The sequence below is a fragment of the Hakea prostrata genome, chromosome 4 (genome assembly GCF_041222555.1).
Source record: "Hakea prostrata isolate BN-2017 chromosome 4, UWA_Hpros_2, whole genome shotgun sequence".
NCBI classification, from domain to species: Eukaryota; Viridiplantae; Streptophyta; class Magnoliopsida; order Proteales; family Proteaceae; genus Hakea; species Hakea prostrata.
The window spans coordinates 4,118,074-4,141,196 of NC_142603.1; the positions used below are offsets into that span (position 1 = coordinate 4,118,074).

A 23,123-nucleotide genomic window follows, 5' to 3' on the forward strand; every position below is an offset into this window, starting at 1 on the left:
CGAAATTTCGATGTCGACTTGCAACATAGTGATGCACATTAATGAAGTCAAGCCCCCAGCATTCTTTCTACCTTTTACATCTCCAAAAATTTCAGACAACAATCGTGTACTTGGACCACATTCCATCTTGATTCAAGACATTGTGATTACCAAAGGAAAAGAAATTTTTTAACCTAAATCTCACAACTTTTCAGGTCATAGAACTCTCTCACACCAGTGAATTTTTTTACACTAAACAGTCTTGTTACATGGACTAGCATACCTAAAAATCACACCAAGGACCTCCAGTCTCCATCGAAGAAGAAGATGAAGAAGTGAATTGACTTGACTCTCAATCAGCAGATACTACAGATTCACGGGGGGAAGGGAATTAAGCTAACCTAAGAGTAGTTATTATTTTACTTACAATGCAGGAGATTCATTTTCTTCGTTGAGTTCAGACTGCAATGTCAAAACGAATGTGGCGAAGCAGAGCCGGAATCACAATATCCGGCGAACTCAACTGCGGTAGATGCCCATCGGAACCCATGATTTCGACGATAGACTCACCGCCAAGATTGGCGTGAAGATATTCAGAAACTATCACCGGCACCGCCAAGTCCTTCATGCTCTGAAGTATGTGACAAGGTATAGTGACCAAGCTCAGCAACTCTCTCATGTCGCTCTGGAATATTGTCTGAGCCAGGCTCAATGCTATGTCAGGTCTCATGTTGAACAGAGTCCGACTGAATTCTTGTACGGCCGCCGAGTCCATATCTCCTCCCACCGCCAGCGGCGCAAACCCCGAACACCACGCCTTGTAATTCGATCTAATCGCTTCGAACAACTGGTCCAAATCTTCTTGCTCGAACCCTCCGTAGTAGTCCGCGTCGTTCAAGTACCTAATTGAAGCATTTTTTGTGAATTAATGGATTAATTGAACTAATTACTAGACGAATCCGTAACAGAACTCGTACCTGGGAGAAGCGGCGATCATGACGAGTTTGGAGAAGAGATCAGGACGGGTGATGGAAGCTAAGAGACCAACCATGGCAGATAAAGAATGTCCGACGAAGATGCAGGATTCGACGTGCAACTCCTCTAAGATGGCGAGAAGATCGTAAGCAAAGCCATCAAGGGTGGCGTATCGATCGAAGTCGAAGTAATCAGGATTGGTAGGTCCGGCGCCCATGTTGTCGTAGAGGATTACACGGAAATCGTCGAGGAGATGAGGAACCAGGTGCTTCCACACTGATTGATCTGTGCCAAATCCATGTCCAAGCACTATAATCCTTTCTCCTGATCCTACAACCCTAACATTGTGAGCTTCCTCCACAACTCCCATCGCTTGTTCTTCTTGGCTCTGCTCTGACAATGGCGGAAGACCACTTCTTCCCAATCGAAGAAGAAAAGATGGAAGGTGTTGTTTGAGAAGGAAACAAAGAAGAAAAGATATAGACGCAGGTGGGTGAAGTGGAGGAAATCTTGCCACACGCGTTCATACGCCACGAGGCCAACTAAATGGGGGTCCATGGTTAATGCTTAATAGAGACAGAAGGAGATAAGAGAAAATTAATGAGCAATGTTCCAATGTTGGATTTCCAAGAGACTTTAATCCTTCCCTTTTTCTTTATGAAAAAAAATGATTCATGATTCACTAGTTGGTGGGTTTAGTCGTTGTCCGTAGTTAGATGCTGACATTTGTCAAGAAACCTGGTTGATACTTATTGAGAGGTTGAGGCTTATACGGAGTCTGGATCACCGACCCCGACGGGGAGCACAAACGACGCTCCGACCACAAATCGGGGGCCCCGGAAAAACACTTTGAAAAAATAAACAAAACTTTTTCAACACCAGTGGGCCCCACTGATATATGTGGTCAGGAAGCCATGGGGTCTATAGAGCTCCCCCGACAGGGAGAAGATCCGGATTCGTTTCTGCAAGTGTTAAAGATCTCTCCACGCCACATTGATGATGGTGCAGGGAATGTGCCATCGGTTTGACTCAATGTGTAAACCGTGCGGTTAGGGCTGGACCGAACCAACACGTTATAGCCTGCACCGACCCAAACCGGCACGTTATACTAAATTCTTAAATACTTAAAAAAAAAAAAAAAAAAAAAAAAAAAAAAGAAGCAAAAGTCCTCTTTTTCTTATTGTGTGTACCTGTACCATAGGGTTTAGCTACTCAAGCTTGTTATCCACCGTTATGTATCATATTTGTTAATTAAGCTAATTAAAAAAAGTAAATTCAGTGGTTAACAAAACATGAGATTTATCTTAACCACTTAAAAAGTTGAAATTGGTCGCTGATTGATAAGAATTTTGTATTTATAAGATTTATGTGGAAAACCAAGACCTTAAAATGATACCAAAAAAGAAAGGAAATCATAAACAATTAATTACACTAAGAGACTAAGGATTGACAAGGTTATGTAAGGTTGCTTATATCCATGGCAAGATGAGAACTGTTTCACTACGAGTGTAAAATAAAATTATAATATGTTTTCATATCACCTTTGTTAAATCGATTGTAGAGACAGAACGACATTGCAAATATATAGCAAAGTTCTGTTTTTGCGTTTATTGCTATTGTCTGGGAAAACTAATACTTTCTAGCTTCACTTTACACCTAATTGTCATATGAAGGTCATAAAAGAAGATCCATCTATTCTTCTGGTTTGTTTTAGTTTTGTCTTTCATTCAAATACTCGGTTCTTGCAAAGTAGAACTGCTCTTTCTTTTTTCTTTTCTTTTTTTGTGTGGGGGTGGTGAGGGGTGAGGGCCGTGGGGTGGGGTGGGGTGGGAGAGGGGGGTTTTAGAAAACCAAAGATGCCTTACCGTCTTGATTCTGTGGCGACTTCCATAAATTGAAAAACTAGGCTGTAAGTTTGGATTTGCTAGTAATTTCATATAACTCCCTTCACTAATTTGATTTGAAATGTTAGTTCATTTCTTATTTGTATATTCAATTATTTATGATTGATTTTGTTCTTTCATTATTTGAAAAAGTTTAAGTGAGATTAGAACTTTTAAGTTTGGAATTATTTAGTTGACAAGGGGATTGTAGAATAAGCATAGGTCGTCGATCTTGATTTGTAGTTAGAATTTGATTATTGGTAAGGATTTTTTGTCAAGATGTTTATTGTGGTTGATAATTTTTCAAAACACATGTATCATTCATGGCTACATGTTTGACAAATTACAATTTTATGAGAAAGCAAGTGGCATCTAATTGACTTTTTGAGAGAATACCACAATAGAAAGCATAAAAAAAAAAAAAATTGCAAATTAGATCAAGAAAACTTATTAGGATTAATGATCAGTTAATATGTTTTGGTTATGCATTAATTGTTTCCTTAATATTATTCATTATGACATATGATTGATGGGCCTATTAATAGTGTTTCATGCGTTGATTGGTATTATGAAAGACTTATGAATGCCTTAATAATTTTTTTTTAAAAATGACATACAATTGATGGTAAGAGAAGATTTATATATATGCATTTTTTTTTCTAATAGAAGTTTTAAAACTTAGAGAAAACATTATTTTGCAAAAAAGTAATGCCGAACATATATTTTTAGTGAAAAAACTATCTTACAAATTAATACCAAACAATTTTCATATTTTTATTCAAAATAAATTTCAGTGCTGATTTTTGAAAAATGGATAAAAATAAAAATTGAAAATCATGCCAAAAGCAGTCCCTGGTAGAACGAGCGATCCGTAGGTGGCGCCCCGAAAGATCTACCATCTACGACAGTATCACTATCACCTGCATGGGTGCTACAGAATGTATTCTGATGTCATTTTCTTTTTAATATAATGTATTCTGAATACCACTACAAAAAATAAAAAATAAAAAGATAAAAAGACGTGTCATAGACTCATAATACATTAAAATGGCGTTGGAGGTGTCTCTGAGATTATCTGTGTCCCAAAATTCCAACCAAGAATCACAAGAAGAAGGGGGTATAACAAATGTGAATAATCACCATACATCAAAATTTCATAAGAACAATCAAAGAAAATGGTAAAGAATAGAAAAATCACCTTTTTGATCAGTTCATGCCTACTGTGGTACAGGCCAACCTTTTTCCCTCCCTTAATTCAAGAAAGGGAGAAAAACTAAACTAACCCAAATTTACTGCTGCCAAGAACCTGAGCAAATCCTGGAACAGAGGGTTAAGAGCTCCGAACAGAGACTTAGAATTCACATATATAGCAGCTTGACAATCCCTCCATGCCTCTTCTATGTACACCACCCCTAACTATAGAGTTTCTTATTGGATTCTGTCTTCGTCCGCTTCAATACCCATGTCTCCTTTATATATAATTTACATGCTTGTATCCTTCGAATTATTGTGCTCTCTCAAATAAAATTGAAAAAAAGACAACTGGTCAGTAAGTGTGAGTCCTTCAGCTTGACAGGTTCGCTCAAGATAAAGGAAGGATTTCTTCTGCATCATCGGAGTTGAGAGAATAGATGTCAACAGGAGCAGTTGTGCAGTCGACCGCATTGTTCTTGAATCTACCGGGAGAAGAGCCTGGAATGTGATCAATGTAAATCACAATCACAGTGATATCATCATGGAAATGCCGTCTGACTCCCTTCTCTAACCTCATAATGTCAACATATCTCATCTCCCTCTTCTTTGCGGCCTCCTGAAGGGCAGCACTCACTAATCGCTTTGCTATTCCCTGACCAAAAAGAAAAACATTTTCAATTATTCATGTCAACGAACACCAGAAATGAGGATGAAAAGAGAGCTCAGAATCATGGAGAAGCAAGCAACCAGCTCAGCATGGAGGTGGTTTTCAAAATTGAGATATAAAAGGCGCAAGGTTCAAGCTTGGCATTGGGTACTGTAGATCCTGAATTAGTCAGCAACTTTACTACCACACACAGCTTTTCCCCCCCCTGGCTAAACTTGCATTAGGTTCAGAAACACCTTTTCCCATATGAACCAACTCTATGAGGGGACTAACAGCGGAAATGCGGAACAAGGATACAATTCAGAATCCAGGACTATACCAATCCAAGTTGTATCCATGGTAAAGATTGATTGCTAAACAGATAAGTTCAGCAAAATGACTTGAGGCCAGGATTGTCTCAGTTGACAGGGCTCCACCACTGCTACGAGACTCAGCAGAGTAGTCTTATCTGATCGAACTACATAAAACAATGGCTCAGACTGACCCAGTCCTTCAAAATTCAATAAAATCATCTCACACACAATGACATCAGTACAAGCTAATCTTAAACATGCTGAGATGGAAGCCATTTAAATTGGACCTGGCACCTCTCCAGGGAGCCAAAGCCCAGGACTAGTAGAAGGCATCCCCTGGGCAGGCTGGGCTACGCTGCACACATCCCTACTTGCACCCAGTCAGCCATCAGGATGTGAGCAACACAGCCCAGCCATGGGACGCACTCCTTGGATGCTCCCTGAAGATGATCTCGACCCCTTTAAATCACTCTGCAGACTGACAACAAATATTCCCGGTGATCGCACTAATGTGAAATAGTCATCAACAAGCAAAAATGGAACTGCCAAGTTGTTCAGGAAAATGATGATGGTACTTACAGCTCTTGGGTTGTTGAACACAATTTCTACAGCAGCTTCATCACTAAGATGCTCCCACAGTCCATCTGATGCAAAAATCAAGAATAAATCATTTGGCTTTAGCTTTCTAATCTGGATTGAGGGTTCTGCTGTCATCACTGGGCGTTTAAGAGGGATTGGAAATCCATATTGCTGGAAAAGGGGATCCCTGTTGAACTCAGGTTTTTTGAGATAGATATCTCCAATAGATCTAGACACCTGGAAAACAAAAAACAAAAAAAGAATAATTTAAAAATGGCATACCTCTATTTTTCATCACTTCTAAATTATGAATGACATGAACAAAATAGAAGACAACTAAAGAAACATTTAATTTCAGTATCCATAAAACAGAGTTTCCCAAATATTGTAGATGAAACCTGAGAAGAATAGGTCTGAGAAGTTCCAAAAGCAACCAACAATGAGTAGAGAAGAGAACATATCCAGCCTACTATTATGCTAGGCCCAAAAATGGACTTCAATTGAGGGCATGCATCATGTTAATAACCTAACATGATGATGAACATAATTATTGTGTGATATAAAAGAAGATAACCGGAATCTAAGGAAATCTTGTACATCCTGAGTAGTCTGATTGTATTTGCTTTTCATGCTCTACATGTATATATCAACTATTGAATGCAAAACACTTTTATTTACTTAGAAGGACATGACTGTTGCATCAGAAGCATAACATATGGTCCCTCAAAAGGATAATTTACAAAAAGGTAAGGTATTTGGCACCTTTTGAATGACACTGATTTGACCCATAAGTATAATGGAATACAGGGAACCTGCTTTTCTTTTCCACCCTTTCCTCTTTTTGTTTTTTCACGAAATAGAAATAAGGGATTTTTACGGAACCAACAAGAACCAAAAGTAAAGAAGAAAGATAAAGGTACAGCACAAGATAACATCTACAGACAGGTATTATGTTCGAATAGAATCATCAAAAGATAAGGACAACAAATTAACTTGCATTAAAGATCCATCTTTCGTGACATACAAATAAACAATAGCACATCTACCATCTTTCTTTTGAAATGTTGAATTTCATTCCGGATGTAAAAACAGGGGATCCCAAGGGCATAGAACCTACAAGAAAAGTTGTGGTAGAAGATTTTCCGCAACCATGAAAAGTGCATTTGAAGTGAAGGCAACACTCGGTAGCCAGAAAAAAAATGCTAAGAAGGCTATCATAACCATGGAAACTCACAGTTGACACTTCTTTTTCTTCTTCTTCTTCTTCTTCTTTTCTTTTTTTTTTTTTTTTTTTTCTTCATTTGAGGGAGAAGGGGGTTGGGTGTCAGCATTTTCCAGGGCCTACAAAACGGTAAAATATAGAAATAGCTAGTAGCTAAAGGATAAAATGGGGGAAAAAGCGGAACAAAAAAAAAAAGGAAAGAAAAGAGAAAGCAGGTAGACATAGGTTCTTCAAGAATGGTATGGACCACAATCATTCAGTACCATGGTTATAGAGATAAATTGGGAACCTTTACACCCATTTTTTACATCTTACAAAATTCCTTAATTTTGAAATGGTGAAAACACAAAAAGTCTTCCAAGATGGATAGATTTCTGCTACAGACAGACACTGTAGACATTTAATTTTCTGCCTATCACTGACAATTGATATAATTAGGGGAACCCATGATATAAACCATCATAATCCTATTCATAATTTGAAAACACAAAATGTCTTCCAAGATGGATAGATTTTCTCTAAGCTTTCTGCTACAGACAGACACTGTAAACATCTAATTTTCTGCCTATCACTGACAATTCATATGATTAGGGGAACCCATGATATAAACCATCATAATCCTATTCATAATCTGAAAACACAAAAAGTCTTCCAAGATGGATAGATTTTCTCTAAGCTTTCTGCTGCAGACAGACACTGTAAACGTTTAATTTTCTGCCTATCACTGACAATTCATATGATTAGGGGAACCCATGATATAAACCATCGTAATCCCGTTTAAAATAAAATTATAAATTGTTATCTTATCACCAATAAAAGAGCACACCCACTAGTATACAATTAACTTTGAAAATAAAAGTTTATTAGCCAACAGAAATAACAGCAGAAGGTAGATATTAATATATGAATATTAATAAACTAACACATCCAAAGCTTTTCCAAATAATTGCATAATCAGTAAACCTTAAATTGCCTACTCATCATTTTATGAATTTGATTTCAGAAGTACACAAGTAGTAGCCAGTAACTGCAAACTACGGCCCAAAAGTTACTAAAGGCTTAGCATAGAAGGAAAAGAAAAACCATTGATTTGTAGAACCAGTGCATTATAGATTCCATGAAGTGTAAGCCATGAAGTTAGATCATAAATAAGGCATTCAACACCAACCCTCAATCAGATTTGCTTCAGGGTTTGATGGCTTTCCTATGTTACTAGGACTGTTCAAACCATTCTGAATAGTATGGCAGATGCTACTTCATCCAGCACCATGGAATAATACAAGTTTCAAGCACCAGTTGATCAATCTAGACCAGTAATCACTTTTCGCATCTGAACATCAAAGAGGCAGTGGACGCAATTTCCCTTTTAATTTTTGGCGTAGGGAATTGGGGGTGGGGAGAAATATGTATAATTAGCCTTCGAATTCAATGAGTAACAACCGAATGAGCATTCTCAAAATCCCCTTTACCCAACAAAATTGGACCAATAATAATCCTCATTAGTACTCGTTCTGTATTCTTTACCTCATTCATAGTCCAACGGAACATGAAACTGGAAATCAATTTTTGTTCAAGTTTTTTCCCCACTTTTTGGAGGTAACGAAAGTGAAAGTCATTGCTAATACCTGAATTATGCCCTTAATCCGCCAAACTCCACGACTGTTAACAACGATATGCGAATCATCAGGATGGAGCGCCTCGACTTCCTTTCTCACCTCCTCCACTGCAACATTGTGATCGGTAGACAAGCGTTCCGCTACCACGGGGATCTTCCGGCCCTCGGGTGCTCTTCGCCCAAGAACGGCCCTGGAGTCCCCAAGATTGGCCACATACAGAACATCCTTGGAGATGGCTCCAACCAAACAGCACGACCCCACCGACGCGATCTGCGGGCGAGTCGTCCATGAACGCTTGACCAAGCGCAAGAATTCCTCCTCAGTAGCATCAAATGCCTTTTTTATGACATCTGCCGACAATCCTCCTTGCTCCGTAGCAAACTCTGTAGCAGAAGAGGAACGGAAATGACTAAATTATCGTAATCAGTAGGGGAAAAAAGAGCACAAAGAGAAATTAAAACTCCGTTACTTTGAAGCTGCGGGAATAGATGGCCGTTGATGAATCGAGACGCTTCGGGGCCACCATGGCCATCGTAGACACCAACATAAGTAGCGAAAGGAGAGGTGAAAACTTGGCTTTGATCTTCAAGAGACGAGTTGGCCTGAACGACTGCGATCGAGAAGTCGCCGGAGGCATGTGGTTTCAAGTCCATATGCCATAGAAGTCCATCGCCTCTTCTTATGCCGAAGCAACGCTCTAGTGGTCTGTAACACGATCGCAACATCTCCTTCTTCTTCCTTCCGTATGTAAAATTGCTCAGAACAGAAGAATAATCTTAGTTTTCCGATTGCTTGATAGATACACAGCTTTGCGTTTCTGGATTTTGGCGACAAAAGGCCAAGGAAAGGAGAATAAATTATTGGAAACCAAGTGATTTGCTGTTTAGGTCTGTGTTGGGTATGAAGTGTTTGTGAAAATGCCGTAGCGAAGCCGCGTAAACTATAAGAAGAAGACGAGTGCGCACTAGTAATACGCGTGAACCATCAACAACCAACAACCACTTTCTCCTTTCCCTCTCTCTCTCTCTCTCTCTCTGGCAAGTTTTTTACTCTTCTTTGCTTATTGCCACTACACAACCGTGTCGATGAGCTTATCTTTAGTGGGCTGGGTGGGCTCCACCTATTAATTGTTATATATCATCGGAAAATAAAGTAAAATAAAATTTTCTAAAAACTACTTTATCTGTTATCCCACAGGCCACAGTGCATGTCTCTCTAAAAATATTTTCTTTTTATGGGTAATTTTTATCTGAACATAAGGTTTGGGCCAGATCACTTTTAGTTCAGTTTAAGTAATTTTTTACATATGACTCCATGTGGTTTTAAAAAATAATTAAATAAAGATACACTTAACAAAAATAGTTAATTTAATAATTTTTTTGACAAAAATACCCTTGTGTTCTTTGTACTTCTTTTTGTTATTTTAATTTTAATTTATTAATATAAATACCATCAAAATACCCTTCTGCTCACCCTCTTCACCTCTTAGCTTCTCATCTTCACCTCCTCCACCTCCTGTTCCACCACCACCAGCATCCAACAACCAGATCGCCCATGGTTCCCAACGAGCACCATTGAATCCACTTGAATATCCGCAGTAACTCTTCTCGGTGAGAGTCATGGTGGGGTTTCATCGCCTTGTAACTTTTAATCCACCTCCATGTTTCCCAAATTAATAAAAAAGATCTACGGCTTCTGACCGAAAGATTCTTTAGATTCCAAAATCTTTTGAAATGGTGGAAGAGTTCCTCTAACTTGTTCAATACCACTTCAAGTTTTTTTTTATTTTATTTATTTATTTATTTATTTTTATGAATTACGCCCTGTTCCTGAATTTCTATATGTTTCTGCAATTTTATTGGCACAAGTGATGTTTCAATTTTATCTGCCAAGGAATTGAAACAGCCCTCTCCTCTCCAGCTTTATAACTCTTCCTTCCTTACTCATCTTAATTTTCTCTAAAGTTCTACGACTGCCCAATGAGTAATGACCCATCTCATGAAGAAGAAATTTGGAAAGGGAAAGCAGAGGGACGGTGTGTCTGTGTTTTCCTTACTTCAGAGTTCAGAGGCATGAATCCTTCCACTAGTTGAAAGAATTTTAATTTTCAACTAATATAATTCTAATTTATTTTGATTTTTTACTCTTAATTAATTTAAGAGAATATAAATTGGATGAAATCATGTTCGCAGCATCTTATTCAAGGGGTTTTTTATTCATCAATGAATTCAAGTGGTGTTACTATTTATTGCTGCTTCTGGGAACCATGAAGGCGATTCTGATGTTGTCGGTTCATCAATTGCAATTGCAGATGATTGTGGTGGTGGTGGTGGTAGCACTGGAGGTGGAGGAGGAGAAAATGAGAAGTTAAGAGGTAAACAGGGTGAACGGAAGGGTATTTTGATAGTATCTATTTTAATAAATTAAAATTAAAATAATTTTAAAAAAATTCAAATGATACAAGGTTATTTCTGTCACAAATTTTATTAAACTAATTATTTTTGTTAAGTGTGTCCTTATTTAATTATTTCTTAAAACCACAAGGAGTCATATGCAAAAGAAAACTTAAACTGGATTAAAAGTGACTTAGACCAAACCTCAGGGTCCATATAAAAATTATCCTATTTTTATTTATTTGTTTTGTTTTTGTCAAACTTCCACCTTTTACTCTTTGAAAATTTTTTATCTTGAAATTTTAAAAAAGAATAAAGTGAAATCAATAGTGATTTCCCATGGAGTTCTTGGACCATCTTCCATTTCGTCATCTTGGTTCTTCATTTCTCTCATAAGTTACTCCGTTTATTATGGAAGTTTAAAAGTTGAAAGAGAATATTGGTCTCTATTTCACTATTGTTGTGTTTAGATTTAGACTTTAAATGTGAAACACACATAAAGTACCTGGTCTTCACGTTACGACTTGCAAGATATTTATGGTTGTTGTTTGACGGATTCAAATTGTTTTATTTTCTATGCAGCAAATTATTAGTTGGAAAAAAGTAAAGAAAGTATTCTTAATCAAGTTGCAATAGATATATATATTTATTGATGGCTAGGGTAGGATTTGATTTCAATATGAGTTAATTTATTCCATAGATAAATTTTTAATTAATTTATTGTAAATTGTTTAATAGGAAATAGTGAAAGTTATGCATGAATGAATCAAATGACCGTTGTGCCACTGAAGAAAATGTCTTTAGTATGTTATTATGTTTAGATGCTGGAGCAAAAATCTGGGTCAACTTGCGCATACCTTGATTACATCTTCAGGGGGGAGACGCTGTCTGTAAGGGTCGAACCCATGACCTATCCACTGATTCGACGATGCCTTCTTGTATCGGCAAATTTTTAAAATGAATTTTCTTGATATCATGCATGAAAATTTATCCTATTTAGTCAAGTAGTATAAATAGGAACAATAATTATTTCCTCATTAAATTTTAATAAACAATAAAATTTTCTTCACTCATGATTTAAATGAAAACCCATTTAAAAGACAATGGAAGATAAATCAAATTCAACGGAGATTACTTTATGTGGAAAAAAATGCACTTCACATTGTCAACTAGTCTTTTGAATTTATAGCTTCTATCTTATCTTATCTTCTACTTCATTTTCAAGCAGCGAAGGATTACTTATTTTCTTTTTGTTGTAAAAGTAGTATTCATTCCAAGCAAACAACTCTGGATCTTAGTACCCAAGAAAGAAAGAAAAAAAAAAACCTCTGGATCTAGACTTGTAATCTAAATCCAAGAAGTGGATAATGACCAACGGGTCTTGCTAGGTAAAGACTAGGCCTCCTAACCTAGAGAATAGGTCAACATATTGCCCTTATTTAGTTATATGTTAGATAAAAATATAATTTTTACTTATAATGATAAACAAGTTGAATCTTCCAATGAAAAAATTAACATGAATTTAGAGCCGGTTACATGAATCTAGAGATTTCAAATCTATATATTTTAAATCTATAAAGTTATAATTCATAAAATCAAATGAAATATGTGGATTCATAAAAAAAAAAACTAATCGGTCAATATGATTTTTTTGTATGTACAAATATTTAGCGTTTTTATAGTAATGATATAATTTCATGAGTCCAGATATTTTCACAACCAAACGAGTATAAATCGCAGATTCATGGATCCAGAGATTGTTTTTTTGTAACCCAACCGTATAAAAACCTGTGATTTTATTATTATTATTATTATTATTTCATTTGATTTTTAACTTATTTATAAGGAAATTATTAGAATATGAAAAAGAAATAAAATTCGCAAAAAAAAAAGATCTTGTAGTCATAAAAAGTGTCACTGTCACGCATATGATTATAACACATGTCAATTGATGAAACCTTTGCTCTTTTTTTTTTCGAAAAGGAAATTATTCTTTATCCAAAAAAAAAGAGAAATTTTTAATATTTACATTAAAATAATAATAATAATAATAATAAAAAAAGAAATCGTAGTTTTCCCAAAAAAAAAAAAGTCGTTGGCGTGCTTTCCACGGTTGCCACTTGGAATAGGGGCCAAGTTGATAACAAGTTGACGACGACAAATGGAAAAAATAGGAATTCACTATGGAATTGGTCCATCATTAATGACTTAAAAAAAAAAAAAAAAAATCCAAGCTGTTGCAATAGAGATTTTATTTTTTTAAAGGGATTTTTTTTATAAGGATGGTAGTGGGTATTTTCCGACAGGAGGCCAAGGTAAATCAAGTCAACAGGACATTTTTTTTATTGTAAATTTGTAAAATAGTTAAGTAAAATTTTGAAAAATAAAAATAAATAAATATATTTATCTTCAAATATGAGCAAAATGGTCATCTCAATTTCAAAATTAATAGAAAAATAACAATAGGTAACTTATAATTTTTGAAAATGATCAATGTTGATAACATGTAATTTTAAGTATGGACTCTCAATAATTTTGAAAAAATCTCTATATTTCTTTTTTTTTTTTTTTTAATGTTAATTTCAATCCCATCATAGTTGTAGCCTTGTAGGTGTCAAAGTCTTATTGTCCATATTCAAACGTTAAGGGCATTTCTATTCGATTGATGATATGCAATATCTTTCGTGTTGACGATCATCATTTTGATTTAGATTTTATAAGCCAATTTCTTCTTCTTTTTTTTTCTTCATATAATAAAGAATGCAATCTTTAGTCGAAAGCTGGGAAAAAAAATCGAGAATCCACCAAAAATGGGAAGCCCTAAGTCCTTAGATAATAGGATAAGCTTCTATTTGAACCATTCAAATAGACTTTGTAATATTATATTCCAATAAGAAAAAAGTAATATAAAAAATGAAATTAAAAAAAAAAAGAATAATTTTTTGGTCGAAATAAATAAAGAATAACCAACTGTGCTTAAATAAATATTATATAGAGATAAGTTACATTACGAAGATTGATCATCTTAAAGTCTATCTATGAGTAAAGTCGAGAAAACCATCAAGAAAATAGCAAATCTCATGACATGTTTGCATCAATCCAATAACAAAATTGTCACAAAAATTGGTTTCCTAAACCTAGTGATAAAAGACACTTAAGTGTATTATGATGAATTAATTTCCATAGTTTTTTTTGTTTTTATACGCATTAATTTAAATCACATATTATAAAACATCATATCATAGTATAAAACTAAAACACATACGTTCAAAAATTACGATGAGAATGGGCTTGGGCCTTGATTTTGATACCTCAAATTTTTCATGGAGATCCACAACCATAAGTGTAGAAATAATGATTTCGCTCGTGCTTTTTCCCTTCCAGTCAGTCACAGAAGGAATAACTCAACTCAAGGGCCTTTTGGGCTTGTTTTTGTCAAAAAGTAAGAGTGGAAATTTCAAAACCCCGGGGCCAATCACCTTTAGAAAATTGGAATTCCTTTTCAAATTTCATGGGCCTCTGCTACACTTTTTCAGGGAAAGCATGGACCGTACACTTTTTCAAATTCTCCACATTATATTTTTATTTATTAACATCTGTAATATTTTTATTTTTTTTAAATAAAAGAGGGGATGCAGTAGTGGCGACCTAGTGCCCCCCGCACATCTGTAACCATTGTTGCACTCTTTCTTGGTTTTGAATTTATTTTGTCATCTAGTGCGCAACTTGCTCCTGTGATTGTTTTTTAATCATCTGAGAAGTGTGTCAGGGGACAGAGGATCGAAGCAATGACCTTCGTGAACGTATTTTCTCTACAGTGGAGGTTGTCACCATTGTGTTATATTTTATAAACACAATGGATATGGATAAACAAAGGACTTTGGGGTTTAGCTGGATTTATACGACCCACCACACGATATACATAGAAATAAAATAAAATATATCCTTGAGACCCAAGTGAAAGTCTTGTTCTCTATATATATATATATATATATGAAAACCATCCAAAAATGCAAGTAAGCTGGCTTAAATAAACTTTATATAAAAAATAATCTTATTTATGTTTTTTAATTACAATAAGATACAAAATTACATTCCATTTCACTTATCAGTTTAGGCAGACTAGTCATAAACTGGCTTGACAAGTCTCTTGTTGATTATGGAATCTTAATTGCAACACGTGGCATTTAATTATTCAATTGTGACAATTATAACTCAATTATAAATTAAATCACTAAAATTACGAATACAGTGGAGTCCACAGGATTTAGTTTCTAATGAGTCTCGATATCTTCATCGAGACGGTACACCTTTATAACCACAAACTACACTGGAGTCCACAAGATTAGATGATGAGATTTTTTGACTCAAAAGTAAAAAATAATAAAATATTAAAAAAAAATCTCATCACCTAATCCTGTGGGCCTCACTGTAGTTTGTAGTTGTAAAGCCGTTGGAAAGATGATCCGAATTTGTTTCTAGTTGGGTGTTAATTGTGATCCTTGAATAATTAATGCAACTTGCCACAATCTAGCTTAAGATTTGAAATATTTACCTTGTACCAAGTAATATCCATGGTTCGAAATATCATTGACATAGGTGGTGTCGGTGGCTGGCGAAACCATCGACACCCCGATGTCAGCGATATTTGCCGACATCTAGATTGAGTGTCAACAGTTTTAATGTTTTATACTTTTATTAACCAAAGTAATATATTAATAAACCACTCAAATGCTTTAAATGTACACTTGTATGTGAAGGATATAATAGCGGACCCACGATGTCATTCATTTTCCAATTTTAACTTTTAGTGGTATCGATTGAACTTAATAAAATAAATGAACCATATTTTCATTTTTCACATCCCATGTTTATCGCATAGAGCAAGACCGTGAAGACGGTGAGCGATTGGAAATTTGCGAGACATCGAGAGAACTGAGAAGTCGATGAGCAACTTGGAGAGACGAAGAAAGCAATGCTGCAAGGTGCAGCCTGCATCCTGCGAGAGAGAGAAGATGGAGAAAGTGAGAGAAAGATCAGAGAAGACAGAGAGCAAGGTTGCGTCCTGTGAGCTGGCTCGGAGTTCCCTTTTTCTCTTCTAGCATCCAACGGCACTAGCAGTTACCACTGGCGGAGAAATCGACGATTTTTCCAATATTTCGTTGGTTTGGCGAAAAATGGTTGATTATTCAGCGATTTCTAACTTTTGGTTGAGTGACATGACGATTTTTCGCGGCAACCTAATTTAGAGTGGTACTAATTTCCCCACCCTATATATATAAAAACATATATTAAAAAAAAAAAAAAACAATTAAGTGTTAGTCTTTCTAAACTGAACCAATGACGCCATGAGGTTGGCAGTACAATAATACAATTGCAGAAAATTGCCAGGAATCTGAACTGTGAAGGACGTGAATACCCTTTTTGTCCACCCTAGAAACTTTTTTTTTGGGTCTAATTATTGTTGTAGAGAAAGGAGATTATATTATATTAGGAGGTGCACATAAACGGATTTGGCTCCTCTCTTTCAAGGAATTTTTTCAATGAGTGTCCAAGGAGTGATGTGATTCAACCACGTATAAATATGATAATCCAAAGGCACTCATTGAATTTATCTTAGTCTTTATATTATAAAATTCCACATGATTGAATCCTAAAACTCATTTGGAGATTTCCTCTAAGAAGAAGATTCAAACCTCGCACAAACTGGTCCAGATGAACCTCAAATTCCAAAAGAATAAAAATTGCATAACGGTTTGCTTCATATAAAACCTTGTGTAGTACTAGTGTCGTAGAATTGCTCGATTAGTAAGATCAACACTTCTTAGTGAAGAGGTCATAAGTTCGATTCTGCTTGATAATATACGTGATATTCCCTCTCTAGTACCCAAGAAGTGCCCTCGTACAAAAAAATCAAAATACCTTGATAATGGGCTTGGCCTTGATTTTGATTCTCAGATTCGTTATGGGCCTCCACAGCAATACTGTCACTGAAGTTTGAAGGAAGAAGTCAAAGACCTTTTGGGCAATCACCTTTAGAAAATTGGAACTCCTTTCCAAATTTCAAGCCTTAGGTGTCAGCTATACCTTTTCAGGGAAAGCGTGGACCCTAAGCGTTTGTGGGCCGTGGGCCCATGAGCCCAATGGATCATTGTTAATGGGTCCCATAATGTTTGAGTATTGACCATCTCGGGTTCGCCATAGACTATCGATCCTCTAAAAACTGAAACGCGTTTGCTGGAGTTTTTTTCCAAATTAAAATTTAACTTTTGCAGTTTAGGCTCCTTCCTTTTTGGCTGCAAGAGAAATTAAAATCAAGTGAGCTAATACAAATTAGTTAAAATTTTATTATATTCAGCCTTAAAATGATTATATTTTAGATTATTAAAAATCGAAAGGATTTGAATGTGGAATGGTTTAGGATTAATGATAAATCATATGGAATAATGATAAGTTATTGATTCAAAAAAAATGTCATTCAATGAGTTGACCTTCATTGTCTTAGATGAGGTGGCTATTTTATTCATTCAGCAATGGGGGCACAGGAGTGTGAATAGGATTATCGCTGTGTTTAATTAAAAACACGATAAAATTATTCCCGTCATATGTTTATGCAAGCTAGTTCTACTATTGCACTCTTTAATGGTTTTTTTTAATCACTTAATATTGATCATAACTTGTTCATGTTGAATTTGACATATAAGCAAAGGACATTGGGGTTTAGAATGATTTATATGATATACCACACGAGATACGTAGAAGTTAAGAAAAAAGCTTAAGTTCATGAGAAAAATCTTGCGATTCTAATTGTATATTTAAATTATATATAAAACCTATCATAAAGATATAGACTATGTAGTTGCTGTACATATAAAATAGCCAGGATAAAACCTCATATTAAAAATAATAATATTTATACCTTCTAATTATGATAAGATATAAAATTGCATCCACTCTAATTCACGTACCAAACTATTCTTATTAGTTAATTGAAAATTAGATCAACACAATCTTAATCACACATGACACAACCAACTCAATTCTCTCCCAAGTTATCTAAATGGAATCCTTAGAGCCTCTCCCACCAATCCATAGCCTCCTGGAAAATTTTCAAAAGACAAACTTACTATCTGTTCTTAATGACCACCTTTTCTCAATGAAACTGTATGTAATAATAACAAGTCTATCATCCCTAGCAAGATTGATCTATTCATCGAATAACATGAGTGCCAAGATTGAGTCTTTGATGAGTTGATCACTATTCATAGACAATAATGCAATTGAATGCAACATCAACCACAGAATTTGAGTGAGTAGAATTATTCAACCAATTAGGTGAATCAAATGAAGGACACCAACTGGTGTTGGCACCTGCAGTGACATCTCTGTCCACAAGTACCGGAAGCAACATCGCATGGCTTTCAGCTTTAATCATCAGCCCCACTCCCTACCCACTCTGCCCCACACTGCACCAATTTCCATCCATTAATGTCTCTCTGCAACTGTTCCTCTGTAATTCATGAAAACAAAAACCAATTAAGAGAGACGAGCTGTTATGACTTATGAGCTGTTATCTGCATTGGTCTTAAACTTCCCTGCTTTGAACTTGAAGTACCCTTCAAAAACTCAACAGTCACAGAAGTGCAGAACCCAATGAGACATCAATTAAACAACTTTCTTAAGAAACTGTGCCTAGTTCTGCAATTTCATACATACGACAGGGTTCAAATCAATATCATAAATCATAATGATAAGAGAGAGAGAGAAAGAGAGAGGAGAGATGGGAAAAGTAGAAAGTGCAGGCGTGCCTCTCTAATCTAATCTACTCTACTCAATGTCTCCTGCTGCAAATCTGCCAATGAAAGCTGCTTTAACCATTCAAATGTTCGACGGTGGGCCATGGCTTGCTTCCCCTGCTTCTGTCGTTGCTGCTGCTCCTCCTGCTGCAACTGCTTCCCTTCTTCTTCTTTCACTTGCTTCTCTACTCTTACAGATCCATTTCCCATCTTCTTCATAGCAACCCTTGAAGGTACTGGTTCAACTGCAATAGCCGAACACTTGCAACCGCTAGTAAACCCATCAAACACCTTCACCTTCGTCTTCTGTGTGGTGGGTTTCATCGTTTTCATCTCCTTCTTCTGTGATTCCTTCTTGATGTTGCTGGTACTGTTCTCACTATTCCTATTCCTATTCCGAACCTTCTGCTTCAGATCATGCAATTCTATCTCCGGCGTTCTGACTAAACCAGGTCGGAAAAGACCCCATGCTGTTGATCTCCGACTTCTACCACCACCATTTCCCAGCGGAGCTGTGGTTGGCCAAATTTGTGGTCTTGGGCTTGTTGGGTGAACGTGAAAATGATTCCTCGACAGATCTCTTTCCCTGTAACCTCCAATTTTCTTGTCAATGGAGGTGGATGTGGAGCTGCAACCAGTCGAGGATGAGTTAGAGTTACCACTCCTGATACTACTGCTTCTGCTGCTACTAGAGAAACCGTGATCCATGGATTCTGATCTCGAACCACACCTGCTAGGGTTCCGACTATCTTGTCCGGCACCGTTTTGATGCATTCCGCTTTCGGAGCTTACGGAGAGTCGCAGAGGGAGGATCTGCCCTTGAAAGAAAACATCCTCTGCAGCGCACATATCCGATTCTTTCAGACAAGAATCCACACCACAGGACCCAAATTCAAACTCTTCTTCTTGAAATTCTTCAAACCCTATACTTTGATCTCCCGATTCATTCTCACCCTCTTTTGCTTTCAGCAAAGGAAGATCGCAAAGAGACAACGCTTCTTCATCTTCATCATCTTCTTCTTCTTTTTCTTGTTCTTGCTCTGTTTGCTCTGTTTGCTCTGTTTGCTCTGTTTTAGACTTCATGGCTGAAATTTTGTCCACTGCATACATTCCCCTGTGACGCAAAACACAACAAAAGAGAATAAAATTTGAGAAAGACAATTTGATTTCACAGAAATGTGTAAACTCAATATAAAGAGGGAGTGATAAGAAGAAATTTTGAAAAAACAAAGAACATGCCCAAGTGAGCGTGGCTTGTTTCTTCTATATTATAATTCCTAAACAGGGGACCTGGCTATGTCACAAGACGAAGACAAACCCAAATAAAAAAGGCAAAGCTAAAACCTCTAATTATTCCTTATAACATGAAAACTTATTGGAATGGCGGCGACTTTGACTCTCTGAAAAAGCAATCTGATCCATTACATTACAGTAGAGAAAAAAAGAAAAAGTTATATATAAAGCTATGAATGTGTTGTCATGCACTGCTTGTGAATATTGTGATTTTGTGTTCTTGGGAACAGAGAGACCCATTAAAAGTTCTTCGTTAGATTAGAACTCAAAATTAAAATTTGCGGTTCTTCGATCCTTGTCCGTGACTTATTCCAATAAAGATGTGGCTTGCATGTTGTTTGGAGTCATTGTATAGCTCTCTGCCGATTCTCCTGTATTTTTGTATTAAAATATGCATTAATTAAGACGTTTCATTAAGTCTAAATCATAGGCTTAATTAAATAAAGACGCAGAGTTTGCTTCCATGAGCATGCGTAGAACAAATTTAATGATTCATTCATGCCTCAATGCCGATTGGGTCGTAGGATTATTATGTTTATTATATAGTAATCATGGTTTAGCAACATTTCCTTCTGATCTCAGCAACCAAGATGGATAAAGTGGCCAAAAAGGAAGAGATGTCCTCTTCCCAAGAGACATGATAGCACAATTTTTTTTAATTAATCTTGGTAAGAACTTGAAATTGAAACATGCTTTAATCATCTCCTGAAACGAAACCCATATGTAATTCACGTATTTATTAGTTATGGTGGATCTAACCAACCCAGGAACAAACATGATTTTGATTATAAAGGAACCCAGAATGTCTCTTCTGAATCCATCTATTGAGGAAGAAGAATAACAGAAACAAACAGGAACTGTTGCAGAGATTATTATTAATAAAGAAGCAAGAAAAAAAGTTCAAAGTAATACCTGATTGCATCTACCATCTCCAACAAGCTTGGAAATTAGAGCTAAGAAACCAATTGAGAACGTTACCCTCTGCCCTGCTGCTTTAATTTATTACTTGATTTTTGTTTGAGTGTTTCAGAAAATGAGAAGACATAACTAAATAAGGAAAGGCAACAGGGGTCAATATAGGAGGCTTGCGTGCTCCACACTGATTCTATATAGACTACATAAGCTGAGCTAACATGAGTTACGTGTCTCGCCATTTTCACTCATTCTTAGCTCACGAGATGAATGTGATGGGTGTTCATTTTTGAAGCTACCAGAGCAATTTTGTCAGTTTATGTGTATGAATCAAGTTCAGATGTTCTAGAATCGAGTCAAATTTCATCTCTATTTATCTCAAACGATCATTGGTCTGATATTTGACTAAGCATTTATGATTTATGTGATGGTGATCAGGTTCGTGGTGTCATCAAAATGTCGTTGGCCACTCGTTTCCAAACTAAAATTCTTTCTCAATTCTGATTTCATTACAGTGAGGTTTGGAGTGTCAATCAAAGTGGGTTGGCGTTATGTGCTTCAGTTTTTTTTTCTTCCTGGGTTGCTTCACCTATCCATCTTTGAAGATAACTCTGCATTGACATTAACGAGTGATTCAAATGACTTAGATTTGTAAGATCTGTGATAGAAATAAGGACTTGGGCGGACTATTTATCAAATTAAAATTTATAAATATGTATGTTATATTCTTTTAAAAAATTATTGTGAAATTATTGGGTTCATTGATATGGACGTGTTTCTGACATGGAAAAACCAAATTGGTCTTGGTTCGAGAACTACAATGTGAACAAAGACAATAAAATATTGAAGAAATCACCCTCTTAAATGTTAGAATATACAGAAAAGTCAATGGTCTGGGCCTGTTCTAGATCCTGACCCAGGGTTGGAAGATTAAGTGAAATCCAACCCAGCCCAATGGCCCATTGAATGGGGAAATTGACACAGTCCATCATGGTGGGACCTCAATTAATTAAAGAATACTTGGTTTTCAAATAAAATCTAACACATTAAAAAAAATTCTTCAAAGTGAATGTGAATGCTTTTCACAAAAAAAAAAAGAATGCGCAGTGTGCGAAATAAAAAAAATCTCGAGAAAATGACATGATTAACTACATACAGATTTTTTTTTACAAATGTAAACACTCAAATGATTTAATTGACAAAATTTGTTAAAATTGAGTTTAAGTTTACAAAACTAATTATCCTCTTTGAACATTTTTTTTACCCCTGGTCCTAAGACTAATCACATCGAAGGGAAAAATTACTATTCGTCCAAAAGTAAAAAATCACTATTTTTTCATATATTTGGACATTTTTATCCCTATGTATGATCAATTTTAAGGGTAAAATGTCCAATGAGATGAAAAACCAATATTTTCGTAGATGAAATATTGAGTGACCACTTTTATAAAGGAAAACCTAAAACTAGTTAATTACATCATTTTTTAAAATTTTTCTCTTGAATACCATACATATTTCTCGGTCTACATACAAAAGAAGGTAATGAATGACTAGGAAGATGAACTAGAGATTGCAACATGAATGCGATGAATAAAGGGATCCTCTACCCAAATAAAGAGGAAAATTTTCAGCCCACATTGATAAATTCTTGGCACTATTCAATCTCAAATCAAGTTTTTCTTTTCTTTTTGTAATGATGATGAATAGTGTTAAAGTTATATTTTAGCTAATATATTAAGAAAAAAAGCTCTTACTTTAAGATTGAATACATTTCAAGAATCCAATTTTGTGAATTGATATATTTTTTTTGGATACAAATGCGCTCTTTATATATAAAGAAATTGAAAATAGAGATATTATATATATATGCCGTTGATAAGGGTTGAACCTACAACCCCTCCACTAAGAAGTGAGGTTCTCAACCATTCTACTAACCCTCAATTGGCATATGGCAGCTAGCGCTAACGATCTGATTGCCCTTGGAGTTGCGCAAGTGAGCCACCAGAAATTGTGGGAGCATCGGTGGCACCGGAACCCCTGCCGGGCTTAGGTTCAAGGTGGCCTTCGGCGCCGTATCCTTGACGCTTGTAGTCCTCCAAATCTGAATACTTCACGTAAGGGCTACTCTCTAGGGGAAGCCCCTCCAACACCTTTTCCTTCTTCACCTCTTCTTCCATTCTCTCCGCTTTGTGTCCTGTTTGATCTGCCATGTTTTCTTTCTCCATTTTGTTGAGTCTTCTCTACTTAATTTTGTTGCAATTTATAGGGAGAGATGGAAGCTTACACCCTGACACATGTAAGTATTTTTACATGCATAAGTA

The 23,123-nt window shown here is 36.0% G+C and overlaps 4 protein-coding genes across 5 annotated transcripts; all 4 read right to left on the bottom strand.

Moving 5' to 3' along the window:
• Positions 1 to 262: 262 nt before the first annotated feature.
• Positions 263 to 1,385, bottom strand: LOC149017189 (putative esterase KAI2). The gene is made up of 2 exons (XM_089154205.1): positions 957 to 1,385; positions 263 to 881 (listed from the first exon to the last, which is right to left on the bottom strand). The coding sequence occupies exons 1-2, from the start codon at positions 1,322 to 1,324 to the stop codon at positions 437 to 439; spliced, it is 813 nt and encodes a 270-aa protein (XP_089010331.1). The 5' UTR covers positions 1,325 to 1,385; the 3' UTR covers positions 263 to 436.
• A 1,988-nt stretch (positions 1,386 to 3,373) lies between these two features.
• Positions 3,374 to 9,471, bottom strand: LOC149017190 (putative protein phosphatase 2C 63). Its single transcript, XM_089151509.1, has 4 exons — positions 8,878 to 9,471; positions 8,418 to 8,791; positions 5,571 to 5,807; positions 3,374 to 4,683 (listed from the first exon to the last, which is right to left on the bottom strand). Exons 1-4 carry the CDS (start codon positions 9,131 to 9,133, stop codon positions 4,420 to 4,422), a joined length of 1,131 nt encoding a protein of 376 aa, XP_089007635.1. The 5' UTR covers positions 9,134 to 9,471; the 3' UTR covers positions 3,374 to 4,419.
• An 8,587-nt stretch (positions 9,472 to 18,058) lies between these two features.
• On the bottom strand, positions 18,059 to 20,877 carry LOC149017191 (uncharacterized). Of its 2 annotated transcripts, none has more exons than XM_089154135.1 (2): positions 20,803 to 20,877; positions 18,059 to 19,711 (listed from the first exon to the last, which is right to left on the bottom strand). In XM_089154135.1, the coding sequence occupies exons 1-2, from the start codon at positions 20,817 to 20,819 to the stop codon at positions 18,619 to 18,621; spliced, it is 1,110 nt and encodes a 369-aa protein (XP_089010261.1). In that variant the 5' UTR covers positions 20,820 to 20,877; the 3' UTR covers positions 18,059 to 18,618. The 2 variants fall into 2 exon arrangements, with proteins under 2 accessions (XP_089010261.1, XP_089010262.1); XM_089154136.1 differs by lacking the exon at positions 20,803 to 20,877 and adding an exon at positions 19,837 to 20,222.
• Positions 20,878 to 22,763: 1,886 nt separating this feature from the next.
• LOC149017192 (uncharacterized) lies at positions 22,764 to 23,012 on the bottom strand. Its single transcript, XM_089152903.1, has one exon. It carries the CDS (start codon positions 23,010 to 23,012, stop codon positions 22,764 to 22,766), a length of 249 nt encoding a protein of 82 aa, XP_089009029.1.
• Positions 23,013 to 23,123: the final 111 nt, after the last annotated feature.